This window comes from Phalacrocorax aristotelis, chromosome 7, assembly GCF_949628215.1.
Source record: "Phalacrocorax aristotelis chromosome 7, bGulAri2.1, whole genome shotgun sequence".
Taxonomy (NCBI): domain Eukaryota; kingdom Metazoa; phylum Chordata; class Aves; order Suliformes; family Phalacrocoracidae; genus Phalacrocorax; species Phalacrocorax aristotelis.
Window position 1 is genome coordinate 35,317,197 of NC_134282.1, and position 12,696 is coordinate 35,329,892.

The 12,696-nt window shown below is 39.0% G+C and overlaps 1 protein-coding gene across 2 annotated transcripts in view; it reads left to right on the forward strand.

The window, feature by feature from the left end:
• Positions 1-12,696, forward strand: part of ACSBG1 (acyl-CoA synthetase bubblegum family member 1) — a 36,784-nt gene that overhangs the window by 19,416 nt on the left and 4,672 nt on the right. The window contains exons 5-11 of one of the 2 annotated variants that reach the window (XM_075099988.1): positions 758-878; positions 2,785-2,865; positions 5,697-5,846; positions 8,315-8,491; positions 9,006-9,187; positions 9,809-10,039; positions 10,608-10,825. In XM_075099988.1, the coding sequence (XP_074956089.1) occupies positions 758-878; positions 2,785-2,865; positions 5,697-5,846; positions 8,315-8,491; positions 9,006-9,187; positions 9,809-10,039; positions 10,608-10,825 (1,160 nt within the window). The remainder of the gene's footprint in view (positions 1-757; positions 879-2,784; positions 2,866-5,696; positions 5,847-8,314; positions 8,492-9,005; positions 9,188-9,808; positions 10,040-10,607; positions 10,826-12,696) is intronic. The other variant, XM_075099990.1, reaches the window with a different exon arrangement.

Consider the following 12,696-nt stretch of genomic DNA (forward strand, 5'->3'; position numbering starts at 1 on the left):
GGAAATGTAACAAATCAGTATATGGTGTCATATCTTGGAAGTTGTGCTGTAGCTGATTAGCATGTTCAGTGGCCTAGTGGAGTGTCATAGCTTTCAGTATATCTGAAATAGTCCAGACACTTGTAAAATGATCCTCTTTGCTATGGACTTAACTGTGACCATCACACAGAAGCTATTGTACGGTATCTTATCATTGGAAGATGTGGGAAACAGATGAGATTCCCAGTTTTATATTAATTATATTTGTCTACAGGAAGATATGATCAAGTAGATGAAGTGACAGATAAATACTAACTAGCCTGATTCCTTCTGTCCTGATACCTGTTTATACAATTTGGATTTTACCTCTTAAGCTGTTTCTGTGCCAGTGAAATTCAAATTGGTATCTTTGTGCAACTTGAACAGGAAGAGGGCATAGTGGTTTTTTTACCACTTCCTGACCTAACTCTTGTGTAGCCTCAAGTGGGTTAAAATGCTGAGTCCTAGCCTACAGCATCTTTGACTGAGCAGGTTTCAGAGATAGTTGTTGCAGTGTGCATATATCAGATAGATTCTTGTATATCTGAATACTTGAAACAAATGCAACAGCTGTGCTGCTGTTTACTTCCACATCTTCATACTATTTCAGCTTTCATCTGATCTTTGATTATTATTCTCTTTTTTGATCCTCAGTGCATGTATATGTGTGTATGTATATAAATATATGTTCTTGTACATATAACTAAAAAATATATATTTATACATCTTTTTGATACAGAGGAATTGTCACAGGAATATATACAACCAATTCTCCAGAGGCCTGCCACTACATTGCTCATGACAGCAAAACCAATATCATGGTTGTGGAAAATCGGAAACAACTGGACAAGATAATGCAGGTACATGGTGGCTGAGTGATTGCTTAAAAGCCATAGTTTTCCAATTTCTTGATGCTCTAGTGGTCCCAAATACCATATTCACTATCTGTATCGTGAAACCTTTCATGGGAGTGTTCTTATTCAGAAACCTGGCATCTGGTGTTTGACCTATTGGGTAACTTGCAGCTCTATTCTCTATAGTGTCTGTGACTCATGTGTAAGCAGTTCTGACTCTTCTCAGCAGAGAGCTCACTGGCTGTTCGTTGCAAACTTACCTGGAAAAAAAACATGTTTTGATCCCATGTTTGTAATGTCACCACTCAATTCCACTTGGAAAAGCACAGGCCACTTGAATGGAAGAGATTAGGATGATGCAGGTTTGTAAAGGCCTTCCATTTAAATGTTAAGGATGTTAGTGTTCAGAATTTCCTCTTTCCAAAATGGCATCTTTTCCTGCTCGTAATATTAATCATTAGGGTGGTTGAGTTCACTGCACTTTGAGAGCATGATGGTTGATGTGAGATAGACTTCAGTGAGAAAGGAGGAAGCTCCTTAAGTGAACAGTCACAATTTTGACAAAACTTTCTGACAGCTTTGAGTAGCTTTCTGCAAGGGTGCCAAGTTGAAAGACCAACTTGATGGAAAGATCCCTGTTGCATGACCTGGGGGAGGAACACGGGGCAGCTCCCTGGGAAGGGCTTGTCTGTCAGTAAGGTGTTGAGGGAGGCCTGTGGCTGAAGATGAGTCATCAAACTTGTACTAAATTGCACTCTGTGCCAAAGCATGGCGGCCCTCCATGATGGAGTTTTCTGCCAAAAACATGTACCTGCCACAGAAAATATCAGTGAATGTTTTCAAATGTATTTCATATCAATTATGTATTAATTGCTTTGTATTTTGTAGTTTTCTTTTATCTGCAATTTGGAGGAAGAGTGATCTCTATAAATATTCTGGAAAAACTTAAAATCAGACAAGCCTTCTTGCAGTGTCATTGACTAGGCTATCTTCAGGCTATGCTGTCATGAATGTGGAGAGAAGAATATAAATTGAAGAACTTTGGAGATTTGATTCATACACATTTCTAGAAAAAGACAAGACAGCTCTGGTCCACACTGATTTATCCAGCTGAGGGTTTTTTGAAACTTTTTTTTTTTCTGGAAGAACCCAAGACTGACATAATAACATTTCAATTGTTATCCTTCTAATAATATATACATAATAGCTACCATCAAGCCACTGCTTTTGTGTTAGCGCAGATTGATCAAGTGAGTTCAGAATGTGATTAATTCAAAGGCATCTGTGAGGCACTGGGTCCCACAAAGTTTAGTGAAATGAATGCTCTCTGCAGGTCATGCAAAGCAGAGAAAGAACTACTGAAAGCAGCAGCTATTGCTGTCTGCCTGTAAGCCTGAAGGTTTTTATTTTTATTTATCCTGAAAATGGGCATATGGCTTCCTTTCCTTTTTCTTATTTAAGAAAATAGAATGTTGTTTTAGCAGTTTAACGACAGTTTTTGCTGAGGTATTTCCTCCATCTTTATTGGTATCTACAGCAGCTAGGGTCAACTTTTAGCTTAACCTAGACTGTTTCTTGATGTGCCCTTTGGGGCATTATGAGAAAGAATGCTGAGGAGCCATTTCTGATGTGGGGTTTTTTGTATTTTTTTTTTTTTTTAAATCTTGACTGAAAACATATTTTCTACAGGAGACTGTGTTGCTTCAGTTTTTCTCCTCTTTTCTTCCCCCCCCCCCCCCCCCCCCCCCGTTGAGCTAGCTGGTTGTGAGTTTTGGGGAGGATATTTGACAATGGAGGGAAAGGGGAGGTTTCTTGTGACTGTCAAGATATCACAGTTTTGGCAGTATTTTCGTGGAATGCACACATCCCTGCAATAATAAATAATTAATTTGTTTTTAAAAAAATCCAACAGATCTGGAATCGCTTGCCACACTTGAAAGCTGTTGTGCTATATAAGGACTCCATTCCAGAGAGACATCCGTATTTGTATACGGTATGTGAATGCTAGAACAGAATTATAATTGATGGGATATTATTTATTTGATTAACTTCTACTACGTTTAATCTGTGGAATCTCTACCATTTAGAATGCATTGCTGTGTTCTAGCAAACACATTCAAAAGCTTCATCAGCTTTTTCTGTTTAATTTACCTGTAACTTCATGTTTGATATTTGACATTTAAAATCAGAGCTACCTTGCTTAACGGTATGTCTTGTATCTTCCTGGCTTTTTACTTGATTGGATTAACAAAACACATATAGGCTTCAGGTGGAAATGTGTACTCTCAGACTGTTAAAAATAAAAGTTGTCCACTGGTGCTAGTGAAAACTGAATCCAAGACCATGAAAATGCTTGTACTCTACGGATGATAGTTGCATTTTGTTTGCACCAGATATTTCTGGTGATAGGCAATAAGTGAAGAGAAATAACTACAGACTACACAGAGAAGCACATTTTCTCAGTATATGTAGTATCTTTGTATCACATGGTAAAAATAAAACAGAAAAAGGGACAAAGCCAGGATCAGAAATTTCTCAGTGGTAGCAGTCCAGCCTTTAGTTTAAGAAAGATGAGGACTTCTAGCAGAACAGATTTTTATAAACATGTTATTCCAATATATTTTGAAAATATAATTGAAAATAATTAAGTAGCAAGAACACAAACCCCAGCATTTTAAGTGGACTACAGATTTTCAGATTCTGGCCTGAAGATCTTCAACTGGGGAAATAAGATATTAGTGAAGAGTGAACAGTGTAAAAATATTTTTAAATATCTGCGGTTTTGGTAATCTGAGGGGTTACTAGATACACAAAAAATCTTTTCCACTTGTTTTAATCAGATCTTCTTTTCCTATGTTGATTAGCATATAACCATTAATAATAAATGGTTACTGTTACAATACTGTATGTACTGGTATGGAGTATGCCTTACATTGCAGTACAATAAAAGATTAATACAAAGATGATCATACTGTTTATATTTCTTAGTAAAAGGAATAACTGCTAGCAATTAATTCTGGAACAGCTTTCAGTTGCTGAAACTTAAATGCCTGTGAATTCATATATTTGAAAACACCCCTGTTCAGGTGTCACATAGGACACATTTTTTCAGTGGAGAAGGGTAGCTGTGAGAGCGTCTGACGGTTGCCATAGTTTGTCGTCTAAAGGAGAAATTAGAGATCAAATCACCAAAGGCAGTAATGATTGTTTATTCAGTTTGATGTAAAGCAAACCACGCCAACCACATGGCATTTGATAAAAGAGCTTTGTGTTGCAAGTTGACAGCTAACATGTAATGAGCAATTGCTGCAGTAAGGGCAGAGGCCTAGTTCACTGGTCAGTGTATGTTTCCAGAAGGCAAATGCAGAGTCAGTAGTGTGTGTGACTCTTTGTTTGTACCTTTCACGCTCTGGTGAATGGGAACACTGGCTCTTGCAGGTACTGTTCAGTAAACAAAGGCTAGGCAACAGATTCACAGTGATTAATGCATTCTAGTATGAGAAGACAGTAAGGTCAGGAAAACAGGAACAACTGCTAAGTCACATAGAAACAATTACATCCTTGACACCTCCAGATGTTCCAGGAGCTAGCGAAATTGACCCAGCCACATTTTGTGGGATGGATAGGATATGATAAATTCTCTGCTTGCTACAGAGCTGTGCGTTGTACTGCCTCTTTTTTCAGAGATGTGTTTTGTTCGAAGAAAACATAAAACTGATGATAGGTAATTATAAGAATCCTTAGGGACAGTGTTGCCACCCAAGAAAAGGTAGTCTAGGTGCCACAGAGACTAACTGTTTTAATGTTAGTAGCACACTGGCAATGGCAGAGGTCTGAAGGAAACAAGAAACTCCCCCCAAAGCACAGACTCTCCTTTTTTGCCTCTGCTGTCCTTCGCATCATCCCCTTTACTATGTGGTCTATATATATTTCCAAGAAACCATTGAAGAATGGAGGTGCTGCATCTTGCATTTGAATAACGCAGTTCTGTAGCACAGTATGAAACATCTGATTCCAATGGGAAACTGACTGTTTTGTTATTGACTTTCTTAAAAAAATTGCTATACCCTACTTTTCAGTTAGCATTGAAATCAATAGCATGCTTAGCAGCACATCAGGTGCATGCAATAGAAGTACCTGGGAGCAACTGATAACAACATAAAGGATCAGGTTCAGCATTCTTTTGGGCCAATTTGTGTGGCACAAAAGTCCAGCATCATAAAAGGTTTAGCTCATTCTAGATGGAGCCAAATTTGAATGGAAGTTGTGACCAGTATCATATGTATCATATCTGTTTGCTGCAAAATAGCAGATAATTTGGGCAAATATTCACACATCTAGGTGATGATGCTTTTGCAAAGAAGCTTTCATCCAATTGCTTTATATTTGTATTTGTATAGAGGAGAAGGAATTATAGATGGAATGTCACAAGTGTGCTGCTACTTAAAAATGATACATCCAGATTCCTTTAAATAAGACTCAGAATCATTCTAATGGTGTGAAATAGCAACAGAATTTTAACCTCTATGACTTGCCCATAGTGTCAGTGTTGGAGGAGGGGACAGTATTACCATTCCCTTCTTAAACACTGAAAAGACTCATGGCAGCACAATTTTAGATACTCTAATTGCAATTCGCATATAAAGTTCTAAGTTAGTCTTATCATACTTCTTACATAGACGAGACCTGGCAAAACTGGCCTTGGAAACATGTTCAGAGCAATGCAATGAATCTTTCTGCCATTTTTGAGACTGATAAGGTACTGCATCTTTCCTACTTGTAAGAAGCCATTTGATAGCCTGTATTTTCTGTTACGTGTTCTAGATGGAAGAGTTTCTGGAATTGGGAAATGACATATCTGATACGACTTTGGATTATATTATTAACTCCCAAAAGCCGAATCAGTGCTGTGTACTAATATACACATCTGGAACAACTGGGAAGCCAAAAGGAGCCATGCTGAGTCATGACAATGTATGTACTTTAGGGTCTTCCTTTCACATAAAAATAGCAAAGTATGTGGATATTTATTCCTGTGTTTTGAAATGACTGGTACATAGTAGAGCCCTGAAATCCTTTTCCTTTTGTAACATGGATAGTGTACTACAAAGCAATATTCAAAATGCAGTTGGCTGTTTCTGGTAAAGTATAAGCATGGCAAAGAATGAAACTCCATTCAAACTAGCACTTCACAAGGCTGAACAGTTTGTTATGAATATCAGGGGGGTTTTATTCACTGTTTTTCTTGTGTGATATAATGCATATTTGCACAAACATAATTCACAGATTGCCATAAAGTGTCTCAGATGATGTCGCAGGTCATCTTAAAACAAGCAAATTACATACATCAGCCAGCCACTATCAAAACAGCCTGATAGACTGCTTTTGGAAATTTTATTAAAATTGCAGATGGATGTGTGGGGTTTGTTGTTGTGGGTTTTTTTTTTTTTTTTTCCTTTGGCATTATTATATTCCTAGATCTGCATCTGCCACTGGAGGATAATGCAATCTAATACATAGTCCTGGTACTTACAATAGCCCTACTTGCATTGTTGCGAACAGAAAATTTTCCAGTGATAGTAAAAAGCAAAGTTGTTTGCAAAAAGGACTTTCCTCAGAGGTCTGCTAGCAAAGATCTGGACTATAGTTCTTTTGGGGTTTTATATATATATTTTTTTTTTTTTTTAAGGTGGCTGAGCAGGACTGGAAAGTGGTAGGGAGCCTTTCTGAACACAGACAATCTGTGAAAGGGCTGGTCTAAGCCATGGCCTTGCCTCTTAAAATAATAGAGAAACTATTGCAGACATGCACACTGTGAGGAGCAGTTCACCCAAATGTAGGGAATGAGTATGGTGGTATCTGGAAGCAGAACACAGTGGGCTCGATAGACAAAAAGAGTGATCTGACATTGCAAATCCTGCGCTGTTCCATCTCAAAGGAGTCTGGTGTCACTTCCATGTTAGCTGCCAAACTATTCCTGGCAGCTGATCACGAACAGACTATTTTTATGTTGATGAACAGTGGAAAACATGCCTTGCCTGTAACTGTGCTACTGCCTTCTTTAGTCAAAAGATGTTTGCCACCGTCCATGTGCAAAACCAATGCTGAGTCAGTCATATATGCACCCACACAGATCTGCTGTGAGTGTGCCTATGTATTGCGAGACTTGGAGGATAAGGAGGGTAAGCAATCAATATAGCCAGATCTCAAAGACACGATGTTCTGCCTTCTGTGTAAGTATCCCATAGCCACTTGTCCACTGCTGCTATCTAAAATTGGAGCCTGACAGGATGCTGCTCCTTGAAAACCTCCCTTGAGAATCTGTATTTCCTTAGACCAAACGTACACTTGTACCTTCTAATTTATTAGAAGGAAAAGGAACTGGCAGGAACACACTGTGATAACAGGTTTGCATGTGATTTGTATCTCTTCCCTGCCATCTTGAATAATCTCATTTCTGTGTCCTGCCCTACCCATTTTAGATTACAGACTCCTCTGAGAAAGAACTGTGTATTTTTTTTTGTTTGGTTGGGGTTTTGTTTTGGGTTTTTTTTTATTTGCTTTGTTTTGTGGTGGGTTTTTTTGCTGTGCGTGTATGTCTTCCCCCTGCCCCATACCATCACATATATTTGTGGGTCTTCCATATGCCATATTCTGATAATGAAGATATGCACATTTAGCATGCTTGAACTGCATCTTCTGAGATAAAGTGGGAGTTAGGAAGAAGGTGGAGAAACATCATACAGAGGTCAAGCAGCACATCTTCAAAAATATTCATACATGCAGTGCTGCTTGTGGCGGGGTGGGGGTGTGTGTGTGTGTGTGTGTGTGTGACTTGTGAACCACCGTGGTGAATATCCCAGAGGCTTCCAGAGGAGTGGAATATAGCTGCTATCTTCTTCGTTAGTGCTTAGCCAGATGATGATCGATACAAGATAATGAGCTCATTGTTGATACTAAACTGTCCTTTGGGCTCACTAATCACTGAATATTTATTTTCTTTTTTCAGGTAAACATAGACCTAGCACTGGTGTAAAGTGCTGTCTTGATAGAAGGCATGCATAGTAGGAGAGTTGCAAAAGAAAGGGCAGGTGAATTTACTCCTTGTCCATCCAGCCCGTGGCTGCCCTGCTCAGTGTGTCACTAGGGTGTGGGGAGTTGGTAGTGTTCATAGCGCAGTCAGGCAGCGGAAAGACTGCATTTGCTTCTATTATCTGCAAGTCTATGTTGCTGCTAAGTTCATCTGGCTTTTGACTGAGTGTCCCCCAGGGAATTGGAAATCTGGTGTGTTGTCAAAGATTGCAATGTCTTCAGCAATTTCTGTGAGCACAGATTCTTCATAGTTACATTAGCATAGCACGAGGATCCTTAGTTTGTGTTAAAAGAAAAAAAAAGAAAAAAAACCCACCATACCTGATGAGTCTTATTATTTATTTAAACAGATAACTTGGACATCAGCACATTGCAGCAGAGCAGGAGATATGCAACCTGCAGAGGTCCAACAGGAGTCTATAGTCAGTTATCTCCCACTCAGCCACGTAGCAGCGCAGATATATGACCTGTGGACTGGAATCAAATGGGGAGAGCAAGTTTACTTTGCTGAGCCAGATGCTCTGAAGGTACCTGCCTTGTATTTTACCTAATTAAGCTTGCACTTCTTCCTCTTGGAAAGCATCCCAAGGAGAGAATATTATCTTTGAAAAGGTGCAGAAGATGAAGATTGAGAGTCTGCTATTGCAGGAGTTATGGAAAAATAAAATCCATTAGGCTTGTGACACAGTGCTCTAGGCTCCAATTAAACTGTATAATCCAGATCCATAAGCTTCTATTAAGGCAGAAGAATATGCATCTAAAACAAAAGTATAAGCAATTTTTGGAGGAAAGGGAGGCAGAAGGAACTAAACCACCAGTGCATTTCCCTTTTTGTATACATACCTCCTCCGATGTGTCAGAGCTGACATATGTTGGTGCATACACCTGACTGAAGTAGGTTCAGCAGTCCTTCTTTATATCCTACATGCTTAGTAAAGTTCCACACGTTAGCATTGCAAGATGCAGGCTGTATCACCAAGCCTCTTAATCACCGCTGTGGGCCTTTTGCAATGTTTGGAAATGGTTTAATGATTTTAACAGGGCAGCTTGATCAACACGTTAAAAGAAGTGCAGCCAACATCTCACATGGGAGTTCCCCGAGTATGGGAGAAAATCATGGAGAAATTAAAAGATGCTTCTGCTCGGTCAGGATTTATGAAGAAGAAAATTCTGTCATGGGCTATGTCACTTAGCTTAGAGAGAAATCTAAACTGCTCAAGCAGGTATGTATTATAATGAATGAGATTTCCATCAGCTGGGAAGTAGCTATCTGCTTGTAATAAACTATGAAGCGTCAGTGAGACCCTAAGTGTAAATGGGTAAAATTTGGCCAGGCAACACAACAAACAGTTATGCAAGAGGGAGGGTGTAGTTATCAATTATAGCAGGCTGATCTCAAACACAGGTGATTCTTAAAAGTGTCCCTCCATCCTCCCTGAGAACATACTCCCACTAACACATCCCCCAACTCAGTGTCTTCTGTGACTTGAAAAGGTTAGTTTTCAGCTCAGAGAGTTCCCTGATGTGGTGCACCATGTGACTGTGCAAGTGCTAGTTACCTGTGTGAGAAGAGGGCATGAATTTGGAGGAGGCGTATGACGGGGGGAGGGGGTGGAATATTGGGGGACAGCTCAAGAGTTGGAGTTTACTAGCAATGAAAGACACTGAATAAATTAAAAAAGGACAAATATTTAACCTGTTCTTACTGATGTAACTTCTGTCAACACCCAAAACCAAATGGCAAATATATCTCTAAACCAGATTAGTGTTTGATTTGATTTTGGAAACTTCATAGGTTGCTCTGACTTACTTTCTCCTTCTCTTGTGTGTTTTGTACTTGGCAGTGATTTAAGGCAGTTCTGGGCAAGGTTAGCAGACTACTTAGTGCTTGCAAAAATACGCAATGCACTGGGTTTTTCTTCCTGTAAGAAGCACTTTTCTGGTGCTGCTCCTCTCAATAAAGAAACACTGTATTTCTTCCTGGGTCTGAACATCACCCTATATGAGGCCTATGGGATGAGTGAGACCACAGGCCCACATTGCCTATCTGGGCCCTATATTTACAGGCAGCACAGGTAACTTTTTTTTTTTTTAAATATGGTATTTTTTGTTATATCTATGAGAAGAGTGTTTACTAAGTTCAGCAAAGATTTTATTGCTTATTTTATTTTCTGTCAACGCATTGCCACTCTATTGTGGCTTTGGGAGGCAAAATAACTTCCAGGTCAGAAGCTGAACACCTTGTCTCCATAGCATGCCATGCCAAGAGCGCTGAAAGTGGTCTACAGCATTCTATGCAGATCACAGTTTCTAAATCTGATGTATATCCTGGCTCTGGTCCAGGGTAGGATAGCTTTCAAATGCAAGACCTTAAATAGAAAAGTGGTTTTATGCCTGAAGATGCAGAGTGGGGAAGAAAACAGGAAGCACAAGGCAAGATACACAGCCAAAAAGTGCTTAGATACCCTAACACATCTGCCCTGGTGAATTAATATTCCATATGTTTCAAACAGTTACAGCAGGGTGTTACTTACAGTCACTAATATTTTGATAGGTTCATGGATTTGGCATGTTAGACATCTTATCAGTATTACATTTAATATTTCTGTGCTCCTTGTGGATTTTTCTGCTCTTCTCTGATAGCTGTGGTAAACCAGCACCTGGCTGCAGAGTGAAATTGGTGGACGAAGATACAGAAGGCAATGGAGAAATCTGTTTCTGGGGAAGGACTGTTTTCATGGGTTATTTAAACATGGAAGACAAAACAAAAGAAGCTTTTGATGAGGATGGGTGGCTGCATTCTGGAGATTTAGGAAAACTAGACAAGGATGGCTTTCTCTATGTCACTGGAAGAATTAAAGGTAACAAGCAAAATCTTGCTCCGTGTTTATGGAAACGGTTCAGCACTGTTCAATTACATGTCATATGTGGCCCATCTAATTAAGTGTCTTTCCTCTAATGCCAGCAGCATTGACCTAATAGGAAGGTAAAATAAACTTTCCTGTGAGGAAACCATGATGTGCCCTGTTCAGGAAAGGTTTCCCTCTAGTCTGTAATAGGTGGACATGGCTCAATTACTACAATGAGGCTTTTTACCTTCCTGACCTTTATTTATTAAGTATTAATTACAATTAGTAATTTAAAACAATAATGCAGGTTGAATGTGTCTTCTATGTTTCTAATGATCCATTAAGCTGTCCGGTCTCCTTTTGAATCTTGCTAAATTCTCTTAATTGCACATTAGAATGTTTAGGCAGTGATGAGAGACAGCCCCCTTACATAAAAGTTGTTGCTCTGGGTTAGAGCTAGGTTCCTCTCATGCCTTAGGCGATGTGTTTGCAGAGACTACTAATGAAGCTGGGGGGCAGAAGGGAAAGTTAAAGCTAAAACAATAAACTAAGCTTATGTATTATTAAAATACATATCTTGAAGTCTCACGTGGACAAGACTGGTCACTTGCTTACTTGAAAGCTTTTTTTTTCATGATACATATTCAGAGAGTGGGATTAGCCACAGTCGAGATGTAACTGAAGATTTAAAAATTGAGTAACTATCATCTTAGAATATATGGTGAGTCACTATGGAGATAACACAGATGAGTGAATTTGTCATGGGATGACATAGTGTCCTGTTAGGAATCAGGACTTAAGTAGATGCTATTAATAGCCTGCACCAAATGCAGCTATCTTGATTTTAACTTGCTTTCTTGTCTGATTCATTTTCCTTCAGCATAGCAGTTAGCAACTCCTAGTCTCATTTGGTCGTAAGATTTATGTTTCACTTATATCTTCCTTGATTGCTGAACTAATAACAATTAAATTACAGGAGATGTACAACATCTGGGATAAAATAACTGTCTGTCCAGTTTGATTAAATATTTAAATCCAAGTCCAAATAAGGTAAAATCTAATGGGAGGTAGTAAAGAAGCTTTTCTTCTAGGGACTGAAACAGGTTCTGTGGGTCTTAGGAGTTGTAGGACTCATAAGCTGCAAGGCACAAAGATGTAGCTAGGGAAGTCCTTAAGGGGGGAGTATTTGTAGAGGTGTGGAAAAAGTTGTTACAATTATTACAGTTGTCTGGATCAGCTCGGAAAAAGCTGACATCTCAGGCAATGAAAAAATTAAAAGCCAGAGATTGGTAGCGGATCTAAGGCAAAACCAGGACTACAGCAAAAGGAGGGGAGAACAAAAGGAAAAAAAAGACATAGACAAATCTGGGTACACAACTAACTTTGGTGTGTATGTGTGGTTTGACGGAAATCTCTCATTCCATAAAGAGTACTTGTGCTTCCTCAAATGAATGCAGTGCATTGACTAGGGAGAGAAATAACTTTTCTAGTTCTGAGATCAATGGCTATTCCATACCAGAAGGTTCAGTATATACTGGAAGTTATTTCTTGTCATGGTTCTTATGGAGCAGTAGAGATGGTAGGGTCCAAACCTGTGAATGCTGGAAGGGTGCAATATTCCCTTGATTGCATCGATATTCTTCAAGTTTATCACTGACAGGGAATCGGGTACCTTAATCCTTAATACATACAGTGAGCTACGTTATTACACAAAGGACTGGTATGCCATTTGTCTATATCATTTGTTGAAGCATGTTCTGAAATGCTGCAAAGACTATTATTTGAGGACAGTGAGAAGTCAGTAGTGTAATGAGTTGGAGAGCAAAGAGTTGGAATTTACTTAGGTAATACTCAAATTTTTAATAATTCCAATGAATATCTGT